At 39.0% G+C, this 17049-nt stretch overlaps 2 protein-coding genes across 2 annotated transcripts; both read right to left on the bottom strand.

Moving 5' to 3' along the window:
- Positions 1-1713: 1713 nt before the first annotated feature.
- LOC144651245 (putative skeletal organic matrix protein 7) lies at positions 1714-6321 on the bottom strand. The gene is made up of 4 exons (XM_078511177.1): positions 6030-6321; positions 4202-4466; positions 3161-3685; positions 1714-2244 (listed from the first exon to the last, which is right to left on the bottom strand). Exons 1-4 carry the CDS (start codon positions 6226-6228, stop codon positions 1953-1955), a joined length of 1281 nt encoding a protein of 426 aa, XP_078367303.1. The 5' UTR covers positions 6229-6321; the 3' UTR covers positions 1714-1952.
- A 2636-nt stretch (positions 6322-8957) lies between these two features.
- Positions 8958-16079, bottom strand: LOC144648100 (putative skeletal organic matrix protein 7). Its single transcript, XM_078507735.1, has 4 exons — positions 15858-16079; positions 11788-12043; positions 10190-10768; positions 8958-9256 (listed from the first exon to the last, which is right to left on the bottom strand). The coding sequence occupies exons 1-4, from the start codon at positions 16036-16038 to the stop codon at positions 9082-9084; spliced, it is 1191 nt and encodes a 396-aa protein (XP_078363861.1). The 5' UTR covers positions 16039-16079; the 3' UTR covers positions 8958-9081.
- Positions 16080-17049: the final 970 nt, after the last annotated feature.

Below are 17049 nucleotides of genomic sequence, written 5' to 3'. Positions count from 1 at the left end.
TTCGTTGGTCCCGACGAAAACCTCATACAGTTTCTCTTAAATTAACCCGCTTAATACGGACACCCGTTAATACGGACAACGGACACTTTTTCGTGTCCCGAGTGACAAACTGTCATACATTGTCAACCCCGCTTTACGGACACTGTTTATCTGTGCACTGTCAATTTTTACTGTCCTGAATATTTGCTAACTTCACCCTGGTCAAATAATGACAGAATTCGATGAGTTGAAACGATTTTCGTGACTTGCAAAGGTTTTGTCGAATCTTTAGTCCGCTTGGTTGTGTCGCAAGCTAATAGCTTCCGAGCAAAGTAAAGTTACCAACTTTTAAAAATGAGTTTGTAGAGTTTAAGAACGGTCACGGTCAGAGTTTCAGTTACATAGAAAACGTTTTGTTGCTCAGTGAGATGCATTTTATTTCTTGTATATAGTAAAGTTGCGACATTTTCAAATAATTCCACTCTTGAACTTGATCGTAAGGTTTTCGTAAAAAGAAGTGTGTAAAAACTATTTATTTTAGTCAGAGAGCCGGTTCACAGTTTGTATTTCTTACAGTTACAGTACAATATTAAAGAAAGTTTTGTTGCCGTAAAAACGTTTGCCTTCGTCTTTGTGACGATAAAACATGTATCCGTGACTTTTTCTGAGACCCCGCTTAATACGGACACCCCGTTTATAAGGACAATTTGGCCTGTCCCCTTGGTGTCCGTATTAACGGGGTTCCACTGTATTTGTTGCCAACAATGTTTAAAAGGTTGGTTGGAAGCACCAAGGACATTTGATACCAAGAAGGCACAGACAATATAAGGCAGGAACAGTTGCATGTTACTTGTGCTCGAGCTTGACGTCGAACGAGCAAATTAAGCAAACACAGTTTAAACAGTTGCAGCAAGATATAGATATCTCCGATATGCTACAAACACAACCTAGTGCTAGTACTCCGTGTAAGTCTTCCTGGGCCTCGAGCCAAGCCGGTAATGACAGATTTTATGATCAAAATACAAAAACAGTCGGGAGAATAAGTACCAGTTCTGGCAAATCTTCGTTGAAGCACTCGAAGTATTTCCGTAATATTTCATTCAATCAGAAACTTGGGCGAGAGCTCACGAGTACTTCGAAAGCAATCGCGCATACAAATACTTTATGCTGCTTAGCAACTCCTGGGGCGAAAACTTCGGGCTCACTCACTTCTCGGAAAAGTGATGTCGCCATCAACTGGCACTTGTTCCCCCGACTAAAAAACAACAGTTTGTAAGCAAATTATTATTCCTTACTTCGACTCTGGCGGCTTCGTTGTCTACTCGCTCGCAATTTTCTCATTCCTCTTTTTGCAGAAAAGGGACTGCCTGCAGTCTTGTTTGTAAACCAATTTTATACAATAGTCTATCAGTTGTTAGTAGAAACTCAGCTGTGTTCTATTGGAAATCCGCGAATCTGATTGGTTCTCCCACTGTTTTCTATTCGCCGATAGAAAACAGTCGCGCGCGCGAGTAGCTTTTTAAGTGGTAAATTTTCTTAATTTTTGTCTTCAAAGTGCACAATATTGTAGGTTGTGGACTACAATCCTTTTAGAGTTTCTACTAAAACAATTAGACTACTCGCCCTCGTTTTCTATGAGCGATAGTCAACTCGGCTCCGCCTCGTTGACTATTTGCTCATAGAAAACTCGGGCTCGTAGTCTAATTGTTAAATAGCATGAATCCGGCAACAAAGTGTCCATAAAGAACTTTTTATTGAAACGAAGACTACAATAACGCTTGCTAATCTAATGCCCTTGGTGACCTACAGCAGCAGTTACAGGTATAATTCTTGGTGAAAGTTTTTACATATATGCTTTAATCACAAAGCCTTATACGGCTGGAAATGAAGACAACTTGAAACTACCTAGCGATATCTAGTTGATTCATGACCACTTGAAACAGACGTCGTTTAACCAATTAATCTATCCAAATTTAATAGATTTGGAAATTCCTGTAGTACACCACGTTTTTGTAGCCATTCGCCACCAAAACACCGCCATGGCTTTTGACCATATAGCGTGGATTCCATGACGTCACCAAGGTCCCATTCAAGTACACTTTGACTTCCCGTCCAGGAGTTACTTTTGATACTGTCACCTTGACATTGAACCACTCTGCTCCCTTGGGGGGACCGGTAGGGCAAGTACTCGACTTAGCTCCATCAAATTTGGGTTGGCCTTTGTAAACGTAACCTGTCTGGAAGCATCCGCTGACCGAATGAGGCCTGGAAATAAAGCAAGAAAAGAAAGACGTGATTGGTTTGATTAGTAAAGCGCACAACAGTGTAGTCGAGATTCTGTATAACTGGGCAAAATAAAGATTGCAGGCTGATCCTAAGGGCGTAGGTGACCAAAAATAAAAAAAATAGACTAAATAACTAAAGAATTGTTTTATTTAGCCCCCGACCGGTTAGCTCAGTTGGAAGAGCGCCGGACTACCGTGTGGGCCGGAGGTCTCGGGTTCGAGTCCCAGACCGACCAACACTCAGGGTCTTAAAATAACTAAGGAGAATATGCATGCTGCCTTTTTAAATATTCTAGTTTCCTCAGATATGTAAGGACGATAAACCGTAGGCCCTGTCTCCTGCATCGTCAGTATCACGATTAACGTTAACTGTCGGTTAGCAGGGGACGTAAAAAAACCCCCACACACTTATCGTAAAGAGAAGGACATGGATTTCCCGTGTTGAGGTCTGGTCTTTGCCTATTGTAATGTGCTTACTGTTGAAATGCTCGAAAATATTAGCTATATAAGTTACTCTTCAAACTCTAGGATAAATAAAAGTGAGGTATATATGTATCTGTTTGTTTATTTTGAGCCTCTACGCCATTTTGATCAGTCTGCCGTCTTTTTTGCATTTTTCTAATTTCAGTTACTAATCCAGGTCTACAAGAGATCCGGTACGACTCATTTGTTTGTCATTGCGGTCCTGCAGATTGATATTATTTCTGTTTAACTACCCCGGAGTCAAACAAAACAAAGCGCATGGCGAAAATAAACCTATTGCCTTGTTCATGTTGTTTCGTAAGTTTACAATAACATCAGACTTCTCTGAACTTTAGTTGTATTTTTCCATACACGTTAATGCACGTTCGTTTATAACTGTAGTCGTTTTAGTGAAGGAATTATTGTTTTCATACCTGAAGTAGACAAAGTCATAGTTGTCCTGATCTTCGGCGTTAAAGAACACTCCCGGATGACCATAGTTGACTCCGTCCCGTCCAATGAAGTTATACAGATCAACTGACAGCTGATAATCAGCATTCCCACAATCCTTGGAGTAAGTGGCTTGACAAAAACCATCCTGAGGCCACTTTCCATGATCTGCATCAAGTTTAATGTAACCTGGAAATTCAACCGTCTTGGCGCACTTCTTTGTGACGTAAAATCGAGGGACGATTTGGAACTTCCTGAAGAGGACCACATTCTGATAGCCATGGAAAGTAAATACTCCTCCCCGGGCCCTCGGAGGAAAATGGGACCTGACAGTCGCCACCAGGTCCCCACTAAGGTACACCTGTATTTCTTGGTCGTGGACAGTGAATGAGACTGGGAACCAGACGCCGCCTTTCGGAGGCCCGTTAGGGCACGATTTGCTCTCAACGAAGTTCAGATTTCCATTTTCCATGTATCCGGTCTGATAACATCCACCAGCGCTGTGGGGTCTGTGTGTATATAAAACGAATACAAAAGAATTATATCTGTTAAATTTACACACACGTGCACATCTGTGCTCCCTTCGAAAGGCTATTTCAATGAATTTTAGGGCTTATTTATATGAAGAAATGTTGGTCCTGGGAGGATGGACACCCTCCATACAGAGCCACACCACCCTGGAAGGGAGGGAAGGGAACCAACTTCCGTCTGTGTATTCTACCGAGACAAGACGTTGACTATTCTTAAATCGCCTACTAGTGACAAGTATGGGTAAAGAGAGTCAATTTTTGGCTCTGTTGGCAGGGACTCTCGTATAAACGCTCGGTAAAAGGTGGCTCGGAGGAGGAGGTAACCCTCCTTCAAAACTTCCATGGTCAACTCTTTTCCATATGAATGGGCCCTTGGGCTCAGTCAATGTAAAACTTAAAGCGATTTAGGGTTATTCCAGAAATTAAATTAATCGAAAACTGCTATGGAAAAAATAGTAAAAACTGTGTAACTTATATATAACGTCCTTAGCTCACCTAAAGTAGATAAAGTCGAAGTTATTTTCATCAACAGCGTTGAACAGCAATCCAAGATGTCCGCTGTTTATTCCATTCCATCCTGCTTGGTTCAGAAGCTCCGCTGACACGGTATACGTCTGCGGCTCACCAGTGGAATGAGCGAGAACTCGACACATTAAATTTTTGTCGGTGGTGGTTGCATCCAGTTTATAATGGTCCACAGAAGGGAATTTTATCATACTTGTGCACTGTGCCACAGCGGATACTGCGAACTTGTCGCCATCTGTAAGTGGGAAAATAAGAGTAAAGCCTCTGCTCAAGGAAGTAAAGACAGACTCTGTCAGGCACGGCGGAACCGGGGGGCTGGGGGGGGGGGGGTGGTGCTTTAGCCCCCCTCTAGAATTTCCGAAAAAATAAAGACTTACTAAGAGAAAAGTATTTTAAGCCCCCCCCCCACTTCAAGTCACTAGTCAGCCCCCCCCCCCCCCACTTGGGAAATATCTCCGCCGTCCCTGTAACCTTATATTCTATAATGTATGTAACCTTATATTTTATAAGGTCGTAGACATCTCGAGCTTATAGTCTAAACCTCAAACTTGCAGTTGTGAGAGATAAAACTTGAGCTTGTAATCTTATTGTTAAATAGACAGGTTTAGCTCAATGCATGATTGGATTTGCTATAATGCGCAGCTCCAGAGCGACTCTGAGTATCACTGGGCTTTTTATTACTAAACTTAATAATTTTTCCCTTATAAATGAATAATTTTGATGTGCCTGGCTGCCTCTTTAGCGAAAAATTGGGTCTTTGATTTGAGTATATAGGATATTCCTAGCCGTGTGGCAAATTAATTAATTCTTAATTTGCAAATACAGCCTTTGCAGGTTAAATAAATAATGATATTTAATAGCTTGTTTCTGTGTTTTTAATATTCTAAGTATTCAATCCCAGCTAAGGCGAATCTTACGGATAATTTTAACTGCGCCGAATTTCTGTAAAATGTTGTAAACTGCATAAACTATAAGTACCCTAACGATATGGTTTTAAAATGATAATAATTAACAACACCTCTATCAATTTTCTTGATAGAATACGTTTTCTATTTTGTCGTTGGTAGACTTCTAAGAGCAACCTTTTTAATTTTCATTAATAGTTTTAACCAGTGAAAAGAAAAACCGGCTGCTATTGTAAGGTCGAGGCCAAATTTTACGCGTTCTTATAAAAATACTACATTATAAAATAAGAGTGTAGTTCAGTTTTGTCGTGAATGAATCCGAATTACCACACCCTTTGACTGATAGGGAATTTATGCGCTGTGCTCTTTCGTGCTGACATGATTACTTTTAAGACAAGGTTACCATCTTCATTTGCATTAATGTTTACTATCACCATTTTAGTTTCCGTGGCGATAATTCCTTGAATTCAAACGTCTCTACTGTATTTCACTGACTTAATTACGATTAAATACAATCCCATCCCAGAAATGGTGCCGATCTTTTTGACATTATAAATACAAAAATGCTTTTGGCATAATGACTTATTACAAACAAATGTCAAGGTTTTTAAAGCGTCAGATTTAACCATGGTGTGTCTATACAGACGGATTCAGTTTTATTATTATTTTTACTTATGAGAGCTCTCTTGCACATATCGTTGCGATAGTCTTTTTCTGCGCTTGAAAGGGAAATATTGTAATTTTCCTCAAATGTTTCAAGACAACTGAGTCTTCAACAGTAGGAAAAAAACGGTTTACACTGTTATAAAAACTCCGAAGCTCCCGCAAAACTATCTCATGTGGCAAAACTATCTCATATGGTACAAAGGTATTGAAATCGATTATTCTCTTACCATTCTTACAGCTTTCATCGCCAGGCATTTTACCATATTCTTCGACTTTCTTCTTCAAATAATCTTGCTGTTTCAAGATATTGCTTAGTTCTCCGCACACATTATCAACTGTACATTGCAGCTGGCTTGACAGCGAGTTGTGGACGTTTTGTGCCAATAAAGTACAGACGACAAGAAAACAGAAGATTTGAATTCGCATGTTGCTTGCGCTCGAGCTGAACTGTTATCTGAAACTGTAAATAACCAAACAAACAGTCGCAAACCGAGCGTTTTCGATCCCAAAACCGGAAGATTGTTGATTCCTTTCCGGATGTTTGCAATTCTTTGCCCCAGTAAGAAACTAGTGCCAGTACTCCACATAGGCGGACTGAACGATCGCGCCGTTAGATGTCTTAGAGAATTTTGATCATCATCAATTCTTTAAAATCAAGTTTTGAGAAGATTTTGTTTTAGGACGGGAACATGAAGTCAAGCTTACGCCACGCCTACGACAGTCAAAAAAAAGAACTGCAATAAGCGAGTTGTAGGTTTGATTTACACGACACAATTAGTGTTTATAGAGCCTGTCGTAACCGTATGTCTCAAGCATATCGCATGCCACAAAGTCGTACCGTGTAAATCGACCTTTAGAGAATTTTGATCATCATCAATTCTCTGAAATCAAGCTGTTGAGAAGGAAATTTAAAATGTTTTAGGCATGGCAACAAGAGAGTCAATTTTACGCTCCCCCCAAAAGGGGGGAAAAAAAAAGGGAAAAAAAAAAAAAGGGGGAAAAAAAAAAATAAAAACTCCACGACGGGAAAAAAAGGAAAAAAACAAAAAAAAAAAGAGTTAAAAACAAACATTCTCATTAATATTTTTTGATGTCGTCTTCACTCGCCCGGCAGTTCGTGCATACTCTTTAAATAAATACATACTAATGATTGCAAGGGTCCTGCGCGAACAGAAGCCAACAACTTGAACAACCGTTCAATGACCTCATTCATTATTCGTGGCTGATAACTGTATCATGCAAAGAATATCCGTATTCCTAATGTATTTTTTATTATCCTCGGCTCGACTCAGCGAAGAAAAGGCGACACGAAAAATGAGACGTTTGCTTGCAGGTTTAAATTTAGCCATTTGACTTTCAACATTTTTCTTTTTCAATAAAAGTACGCAACTGAAATGGTATAAAACTTCCTAACTAGCACAAACAAACTGTTTCGCTTCACAGGAACCATAATCGCAGGCTACTGACTGCAGGCCTTAATAATGAAAATTTGTGAAGCTGACTGGACGTTAAAAATTTCATTCTTTGTTAGCTAGGTACCACAGTTTTTATAAAAGACCCATAAATGTTTCAATTTCACAGTTGAATAATTCCAGCATTAAAGCAAAAACGACCAGAAAGGTTTCCATAGTCATTCAAACGGTTCTTTTGAAATTCCAGACGATTTCTTCTTTTCTCAACATCATTACCAGTCTACGACTGTAAAGTGTTCCCTCGTAAATAAAGTTACCATATTTACTCGAATAAGCGCCGCGGCGCTTATTAAATTTTTCGCGCCTCAAGTAGGGGTCATTGATGTATTTGATTACCTTATTGATGACTGATTACTCATCGATGACCCATCAATTACTCATCGACTATTAGACTGCGCACAAAAGAGACATTTCTTGCTTTTTTGTACTATTTTTTCGTTTGCGGTTTTTTTTTTAATCTCAGTTAGACGCATTTTTCTCTATAAATGACGAAATTACGCCTTCACAAAAGGTCAAATAACCTTCTGGCATGTCGAGACGAAAAGTACTAATCACAAATTCAGATGATTCTTATTTGTGCAATATTTCACTTTACCCAACTCTTTGTTTAATAATAATCGATAATAAAACAACAGGAACCAACCAGTCTGAAAATGAAAATAACAAGTACGCTGATAAGAATTGACTACGTGGCCATAGATTTTGTTCGGTGGATGTTTGTCAGCAAAGTAAAACTGCTTCGGCTTAGGGAAACAACCGTCATAAGCAGTTACATTGCGTACCGGAATGAGATGAAATTGATAAGTTATGAATGAAATTAATGACTTATCGATGCAATCGATGACTAATCGATAACCAAAAATTTGTGGCCTATCGATTAGTCATCGATTACTCATTGATCATCGGCAATAATCAATGACTAATCAACTGACTACCTATTGATTCTTTATTGATTACTCATTGATTTCATTGATGTCATCGATTAGTTATGCCTGGTTATAACAGTGACACAAAATGAGGCTAGATGTGCTAGACGAAGGCATCTTTATTGAAATCATTATTACAATGCTTGTTAGTCTACCATTATCACTTTAAACTCATATCAACAGCAGGTTAATATTTTCTGAGGAAAGCTTGCAAACATTACTTCACAAAACCACATGTAGTGTTCAAGTCCATGCTTTACTTAAGGTATACATTTAAAGGGACTATGTCACGGATTTTACCAGATTTTTGAACAGCAAAAAGTTCTATTTGTGTCGCAGGAAACCTAAAAATAATAGTACATTTTTATAAAAGAAATTGCTATAGGAGCACTGAAACTGTTAACGAGCATATTTGGCTGTGGATGGCTCGGATGGAAACGGATGGAACTTGAAAACGTTAGGCTACCGTTTTCAAGTTATTTCCGCGAGTCATCAAAAATCGATATTTATAGCCAAAGGTTGATTACTATTCGCAAATTAAGGTTATACCTTCCTTACGATGTTCACAGATAATGTTTTTTATGAGTTTAGTTGCCTACCACTAATTTCAAAACAGTTTAGATCAAAAATCTGAGAAATCCCCCATGACATAGCTCCCTTAAATTGTTCTACCCTGCTCCGTAAGGTTTCATAGGCGTGCAAAGATAGCTGATCGATAACTTCTTTTAGCTCTTCGTCTTTGTAACATTACCCGGACTTCCATCTTTACTGAATTTGGAAATTCCTGTAGTACACCACGTTCTTGTAGCCATTAGCCGCCAGAACACCGCCACGGTTCTTGATTGACAAGCTTGGATTAAATGATGTCACCAAGGTGCTCTTCAAGTACACTTTGACTTCACCTGCGGAGTGGCTGTTGATACTGTCAACTTTACATTGAACCACTCTGCTCCCTTGGGGGGACCGTTAGGGCAGGTACTCGACTTAGCTCCGTCCCATTTGAGTTTGCCATTTTGAACGTAACCTGTCTGGAAGCATCCGCTGGTCGAATGAGGCCTGAAAGTCAGAAAAAGGGAAAAAACAGAGTCACGATTAGTGAAGCGGACTCTACGAGGCGCGCAGTAATAAATACTGCCGAAACAAGATGAGTATGCAGAAACAGATATATACAAAGGGTGGAACCAGGAAATTAAAATAATGCATTAACAATATTTGCATAACCGTCAGATTCTAGTTTCTCCCACTGAGTGTCAGCACGACACATGAATGCGATCTCGTAAAAGCTTCGGTTGCTTAACAGCCCACCGCTCATCTGCTTTAATGCGGTTCACGTGAAAGTCGTTTTTCCACCGTTTAATGTGGGACCCTTTTATGCGAATATCTCGTTAGCGTTTCAAGCAATCCAAAAACTCTCTGCTCCTTTCTCAAATCTATGTTATGCAGTGTTTTGTGAATTTTTGGGATTTTTTGGGAGGAGATAGTGTTTCTCAAAGGATTAGTAAAATTTAGAGAAATAAGAAATATTGGAGATCAAATGTGATTTTAAAATTAGAATTTGAAGTTTAAAAATTGGTAGACGGACATCAGTTATTCCCCCTGACAACCTGGAGTGCTCTTGCGTCAGGGTAAACTGTCTGGTGTTATTTTTTTATCCAAAAAATTTCTTTCTCCTTCCGCTTTATATAAACCCTCCCTTAAATGGTTCACTCAAATTCATATTTATCCCCAGCCTTAACGACTTATCAATAAAAATAACTTGCATTCAAGGCTTCTCAATTCACAGCTTTGTCTCGCTTTAAATTAAACTTAATTTCACTGAAAGTTTGAATTCTTTCAATCCGTACTTAGCCCGTATTATTTCTCGCAATTGTGAAACTCGAGTCATCGCGTGAAATCGTTTAATACTTTTACGTGCACTATTTTTAGTTTTATTTCGATTATTTTCACTTTAGGAAACACAACACTAACTTCGGTTAGTCTAAAATTTGCTCTCTCTGCGGCATTGCTGTGTTTGCGACTTTGCGGAATTGAAAGTCCGCACCTGAAATCGACGAATTATAACTTTCCTGAAGAAAGGCGTTAAATAACACTCCCGGATGACCAGAGTTTACTCCGGCCCATCCCATGACGTTATACAGATCGACTGACAGCTGATAATCTGTGGACTGTCCGGCATCGTTGAAGTACACAGTTTGACAAAACCCATCCTCAGGCCAGCTTCCATGATCTGCATCAAGTTCGATGTAGTCTGGAGCTTCAACAGTCTTGGCGCACTTCTTACTGACATACAATTGAGGGACGATTTGGAACTTCCTGAAGAGGACCACGTTTTGGTATCCATGGAAAGTTAGCACTCCTCCCCGGGCCCTTGCTGCAAAATGGGACTTGAAAGACGTCACCAGGTCCCCACTGAGGTACACCTTCACGTCTTGATCTTGGACCTTGAGTGACACTGGGAACCAGACGCCGCTTTTCGGAGGACCTTTCGGGCACGCTTTACTCTCGACAAAGGTGGGGTTTCCATTGGACATGTATCCGGTCTGATAACAGCTACCAGCGCTGTGGGGTCTGTGTGTATAAGGATAAAGTTAGTTGTTCGCGCCAAATGTGGGAAAATCACACTATTCTTTTTGGCTTCCTTTAAAAGTTCTAAAACACGTGTTTCATTTTTAAAAAAAACCCACCGTGGTTACACTATTAATGAATCGTAAAGATAAGTCAAAGGCGAACCAAATTAGGCCGACAGTGAACTAAAAACTCATGGCGATTTCTCGACGATTGTTCTTCTAATCATTCAGCAAAAGTTTGATATTATTTTAAAATCTTTGTGAAATTTGTGGAACCACTTGCTTCGCGTTTGTTTCCACTTGCGTTATGAACATTTCATGAAATTATTTTAATGGTCTGTTTAGAGTGTAGACCATAAGAAAAATTATGTAGTAATTTTGCAATAATAATAATAATAATAATAATAATAATAATAATAAAGGGCCGTAACCAGACCTTTACCATTGACGAGGCAAGATCGTGCTAGTGGGTTCTGGGGCTAGCCCTCCAGAAAATGTTGAAATCTAGAAGCTATGAATCTCTTTCAGAGACATTTTTCATGCGGTATTTCCTGAGAAAAATCAATCTTGTTCAACATGGGATAATTTTCCCAACGAAACATGTTTTGTTTTCAATTTTGGGTGAAAATTTAGACGAGGCAAGTGCATTGTCTTGCCTCTTGCTAGTTACGGCCCTGTAAATAAATATCTTTGGAAATAGAATTTCCTTTCCAAGGAGATAACTTTATTTCACGCATTTCCCCCGGGGGTACCCAAAAACGTTTTGTACGGGGAGGCTCCGCCCCGAGATCTTACCCCGTACCCTTTTATATACCATTTTGCCAGCAATTGTACCCCTTTCGTATACCTTTTAATGAAAAAAGGTACCCCTTTCATATACCTGAAAGTCATAGTATAGACTTAAAACATGAAGTTTTCTTGTCTAAAACTTCCTCCAAAAGTTTCCCAAAACCCCCCCCCCATTAAAAAAACCCCCGGCCCACATAAAACCCCCGGGGGCATTTCCCGCCCTTAGCTCACCTAAAGTACACAAAGTCAAAATTGGATTCATCCGCAGCATTGAACAGCACGCCGGGATGTCCTTTGTCCTGATATCCTGCTTGGTTCAGGAGCTCCGCTGACACGCTATAGACCTGCGACTGATTAGCTGGCTGAGTGATTACACGACATATCGGACTGCATTCATTGGCGCTTGTTGCATCCAGTTTGTAATGTGAGGAATATTTTATCATGGCGTCACAATTTGCCACGGCAAATAAGGAGAACGTGTTGCCACCTATTTTGTTAAAATTAGGAAACAAGAAATAATATAATGATCGATGATTATAGGAAATTAACGATGCATTTTATTAACGCGAATTTCAAACATTCGCGTTATTTTCATGCACTTTAATTCACGTCATTGTCAATTTAAATCACACTATTTTTTATTTAATTACAGCATCGTTATTTTAAGACATCTTTATTTCCAGCAAAGTTACATCTAAATCTACCTCTCCGACAGAGTGAGTCGACACATCGCCATTCAATATTGATTTTAAAATGGTTGTTGTTGTTGTTGTTTATTTTAAAACATAGCACATCAGTGGTAGAGCATCCGTCCTAGAACACGGAGGGTCGTGGGTTCAAATCCCGTCTGGTACTCGGAATTTTTTTCCCGAGTTTTTCAGTTAATGCAAAAATTTATTTTAAAACGTTTTTTTTTTTTCCGATCGTTTGCTATCTCCAAGGGTAAATGAATAAACCCTCACGTCTTCTACTTTCTTATGCTCAATGTCCATCGCGTTTCTGTCTTACCATTTACCGGTATTGCTGTTGTTGGAAATTATTGTTTTATCTTGTGAAAAGCACAGATCGCTCTAGAAATTATTACGCATAAAGCACCAAATTCGCGTTAATTAAATGCATCTGAACATATACGTTATACCACAAGGAAAATGGCATTAATTAAATGCACGTAAACATAATATTTCGAAAGTTCGCGTTAATTTTATAACACGTAGATTTTGTTCGCGTTGTAAAAATGCATCGTCATATTTCCATAATAAGGTACAAAATGTAACTATTAGACATTTACATTAAGATTGGAAATAACCTTTTCCCGTTTGCCATATGCTTTCTTTTTCATATTTGATAAAGAATTCTTCGAAATTGGTTTCCATATGATTAAAACCCTTTTACGTAGCTGGCGTTTTAGAATGAAAAACTGACTCGACACTTTCCTCTGGTTTAAAAAGGAAAGAAAAAAAGGAAGAAAAAATTCGGAACGGTTCTGCAAAAATGTCCAATTTTTGACTCATGCACGCGCGCCAAGTAAAATATTGTACATTTTTACATGAAATCTTCATCGAAACCTTACTGCAGTGCGAGAAAGTGCATTTCTTGCAAAGTTTAGAGAAATTTAGCACCGTAGCGCCAAAAAATAATTTAACGGTTAACGTTTTTTAGTCATTTCAGCATATTAAGAGTTGATTCTTAATTTGCAAATACAGCCTATGCAGGTTGAACAAACAATGATATTTAATGGCTTGTTCAGGTGTATTTAATGTTTCGAGTAAGTAGGTAGGTAAGTCGAATCTTACGGATAATTTTCAATTGCCGAATCCCTATAAGTTGTTGTAAATTGTATGAGCTGTTGTGACATCCCGCACATACCCTACCTCAGTATCTATGCAGTACCCTAAAGATTAACGATGCTTGTAAAATTCATTAACTATTCATGAGGGTGCAAACCAATCCCAGCACTGTATTCAGATCACATGTACACAACTATAAACCCCAATACAAATCAAACAATAGAATTAACTTTTGATACAGACTACTGCTCAGTTAATTAGTATTCATTAACTTTTGATACAGATCTCTACTGATTCGCAAAACAACTTTGCATTCAATTTATTGTTTTCATTTCACAAGTAGAATAAAATATGAGCGGGAGATCTGTATGGGCGTTTACAATGGCGAGCCATATAAATCTCCCGCTCATATTTTATCTACTACTTATAAAACCAAATTGATTGCAAGGTTGGTACAACGGCTACCCTGGGTTCCAGAGGGGTTTTTTTTGCGGTGACAAAGAGTGGCGAAGCCGCGATCGAACGAGCGAAAAATAAAACTCTCAGGGTTTTTTTTTCGCTCGTTCGATCGCGGCTTCGCCACTCTCTCGACGATCGCGGCTTCGCCCCCGGGGGGGGGGGGGGGTACTCCCTATAATGGCCTACACGGGGAGGCTCCGCCCGAAAGGGGTACCTTTTTCAGGCTCCAGGTATATAACAGGGTAGGGATTTCACACATTTAGGTATATGAAAGGGTAGGGAAATCTGCCATAATGATATTTTAAAAGGCCTTAACAATAACTATTTCTAGAGGGTCTCAATGGGTGGTGGATTTTACGGTTAACAGGTAAAATTTTGGCTTTTTTACGGCTAACGTTTAATTTATTTCCATTACGGTTAACAGAAGTTAAAAATTCATTTCCATTGTTTTGAGCAGCTAAAAATTAATTTACATTATTGAAAAACATTTTTAGGTCTCAGGGCCATTCTGGGACGATGAAGTGAACTAGTCTGTATTATTTGAAATTACTCACCGATTTTTTACGGTTAACATATTATACGGCTAACGGTTAAAATTATCCAATTTTTACGCCTAACGGCTAAAGTTTTGGCCGTTTTACAGCTAACGGTTAACCCCATTGAGACCCTCTTTCTAGCAGACGCAACTTTTGGCTGTATCGTCTTAATTTATTAAGCGCTACATAAAAATAACAAGAAAACTTCCCGTTTTAGGTAAATATGATGTCGTGTAGGTATATGAAAGGGGTGCCTTTTTGCAATAAAAGGTATACAAAAGGGGCACCTTTTCTATCAAAATGGTATATAAAAGGGTAAGGGGTTGGATCTCCGGGCGGAGCCTCCCCGTATAAAACCTTTTCGAGTACCCCCCCCCCCCGGGGGGCTTCGCCGCTCTTTGTCACCGCAAAAAAAAAAAAACCTCTGGAACCCAGGGTATACAACGGCAGGAGGGCAAGATTTATTGGCCAATATTTCAACTAGCAGAGCTAGTCTTCTTTAGAGCCAGTACTATAATATAAGGAAAATAACGGCTCTAAAATTTGAATTTGGATAATACAGTGTGGGTTAATGTTTTGTTTAACGATGCTGTTAGTTGTTCGTAGACTTCTAAGAGCAACTGTTTTGATTTTCGTCAATAGTTTTAACCTGCAGTGAAAAGAAAAACCCGCTGCTCTCGTTGGTCGAGACCTTGACCGTCTATTCTTACATTGATAGATAGTTCGGTTTTGCCGCGAATAAATTACCTCTCGCTTTGATAGGTCGCGATTTATATGAGCTGCGCTCGTTCGTGCTGTCACGAACACTTGAAAGACAAGGTTACCATTTTCATATGATTTTAATCACTTTTTTCTCGTAGTGTTTCATTCATTTAAACGTTTTTACTGTTCTTTACTGACTTGCGATTCAATAAAATCTCACAAATGAAGCGTAGTGCGTTAATATAATCGTCACAAAAATTAAAGAAAAGTTGCCGACTTGCACTTCTAGGCATAAATTATGAATTGACTGCTTTTGGGCAGTATGATTATATTTATTTCAAACAAGCGTCAAGGGTTTTTTTTATAACGCGTCAGATTTTAACATGGTGTGTCTACAGGCGGTTTTATTTATTACTATTTTTTTTAAAAAAAATTTGGGAATTGTATTGCGCATATGGATCTAGATATTCTTCATGTTTCGATAGTCTTTTTCTGTGCCTGAAAACCGAGGGTAAATAAAGTTTATCTATTTCTATGTCACGATTTATGCTGTTACAAAACCTCCGCTAGACCGCCTTTCATGAAGGCTTTTTTTCTCATGTAAAACTTTATTTAAAAAGCTCGGAATTAAGTGTAGCACGTAAGCGCTAGTATCTCCGAGACCAGAGATAAAATAAAAATAAACGAATAAAAGGAAATATTACAACGAATACCTACATTAACAATAATAGAAATACATTGTATAAATTCGATTCAATCTGAATAGATACAATACATTGTATACTAAGCAGAATAAATATTAAAGATAGATTCTTACCATTATCGTCACCGCTAAGTATTTTACTGTGTTCTTCGACTTTCTTCTCCAATGAATCTTGCCGTTGCAAAATATTGCTTAGTTCTCCGCACGCACTATCAAGTGTACATTGCTGCTGGCTGTGGGCGTTTTGTGCCAATAAGGTACAAACCACAACGAAGCAGAAGATGTGAATTCGCATTTTGCTTGCACTCGTGCTAAGCCGTAAATAATCAAACAAACAGTCGCAAGCCGCGCGTTTTTGATCCCACAAACCCGGCTCTTTGCCTTTTTTGGTTGTTTGCGATTCTTTGCTCCAATACGAAACTAGTGCTAGTACTCCACATAGACTGACAACGAACGTGCAGTTCGATATTTGATCATCATTAATTCCCGGAAATGTGCTGTTGAGGAGTTTTTTTATATACAAATGGCGGGCCATACTTTAACGCACGGGTACCGAAATTTAGGAGTGCCGTGCCTAAAACGCCTGTCGTGTATTTTAAAATCGGGCTTATAGCGACAAACCGATGAGTGGTACTAGATCTCATGTAGACCTGGAATCAGTCTGCCGTCAATATTTTAGATTATTTTTTAGGACGGGAACAAGAAGTCAATTTCAGCACATGTACAGCACCGTTGGGTGGTACTTTTGGACGGTTTTCTCTGAACAAAGGCGAACTCAGATTTGACTATGTAGTTGAAGCCGACTGAGGCGGCACGAAAATGAGACGTTTGCTCGCAGGTTTAAATTTAGCCATTTGACTTTGATTTTAATTTCGCTTCACAGGAACCATAATTGGTGCAGAAATTGTTTTAGTACACGTTGAAGTACGTCAAGTTTGTGCATCCGGCAATCATCCGGCACGGTCACTATGTAGCGCTAAACGAGTACGAGCCGCTATAAAAAAAATAAAATAAAAAAAAATGCGTTCCTGACAAAGAAATTGTTTACCAAACGAAATAAATTAAAAGATATTGCCGTAGGCATGCTGCCATTTGTGGACTATTGTTCGTCACGCAATCTCCCTCCTTTCTTCCTCGTCAAAGAGGTTGAGTCCAGTATGCCGAATGAACGGCTATGGTAGCCATACATCCCAGTAAACTTCGCTAAAAGCCGTACACATACGTCGTATATTTTTCCCCTTTTTTCTCTTTATTTTTTCTTTTCCGTAAAAAACGAAGTAAATAACTGCACTCGCTCTTTTGGATA

The sequence above is a fragment of the Oculina patagonica genome, chromosome 4, assembly GCF_052425735.1.
Source record: "Oculina patagonica isolate OP01 chromosome 4, crgOcupat, whole genome shotgun sequence".
NCBI classification, from domain to species: domain Eukaryota; kingdom Metazoa; phylum Cnidaria; class Anthozoa; order Scleractinia; family Oculinidae; genus Oculina; species Oculina patagonica.
Note: the sequence above shows the minus strand (reverse complement) of the source record. Positions and strands in the feature narration are given on the sequence as shown.

Bases quoted from the DNA above. Each gene is read 5' to 3' on its own strand.
- LOC144651245 (XM_078511177.1), bottom strand. From the start codon at position 6,228: ATGCGAATTCAAATCTTCTGTTTTCTTGTCGTCTGTACTTTATTGGCA. The intron at 4,467-6,029 runs GTAAGAGAATAA...TCCCACTTACAG, and splicing joins CGATGAAAGCTGTAAGAATG to ATGGCGACAAGTTCGCAGTA. The intron at 2,245-3,160 runs GTATGAAAACAA...CTTTATTTCCAG, and splicing joins TATGACTTTGTCTACTTCAG to GCCTCATTCGGTCAGCGGAT.
- LOC144648100 (XM_078507735.1), bottom strand. From the start codon at position 16,038: ATGCGAATTCACATCTTCTGCTTCGTTGTGGTTTGTACCTTATTGGCA. The intron at 12,044-15,857 runs GTAAGAATCTAT...TTAACAAAATAG, and splicing joins ACTTAGCGGTGACGATAATG to GTGGCAACACGTTCTCCTTA. The intron at 10,769-11,787 runs GTGAGCTAAGGG...TTATACACACAG, and splicing joins TTTGACTTTGTGTACTTTAG to ACCCCACAGCGCTGGTAGCT.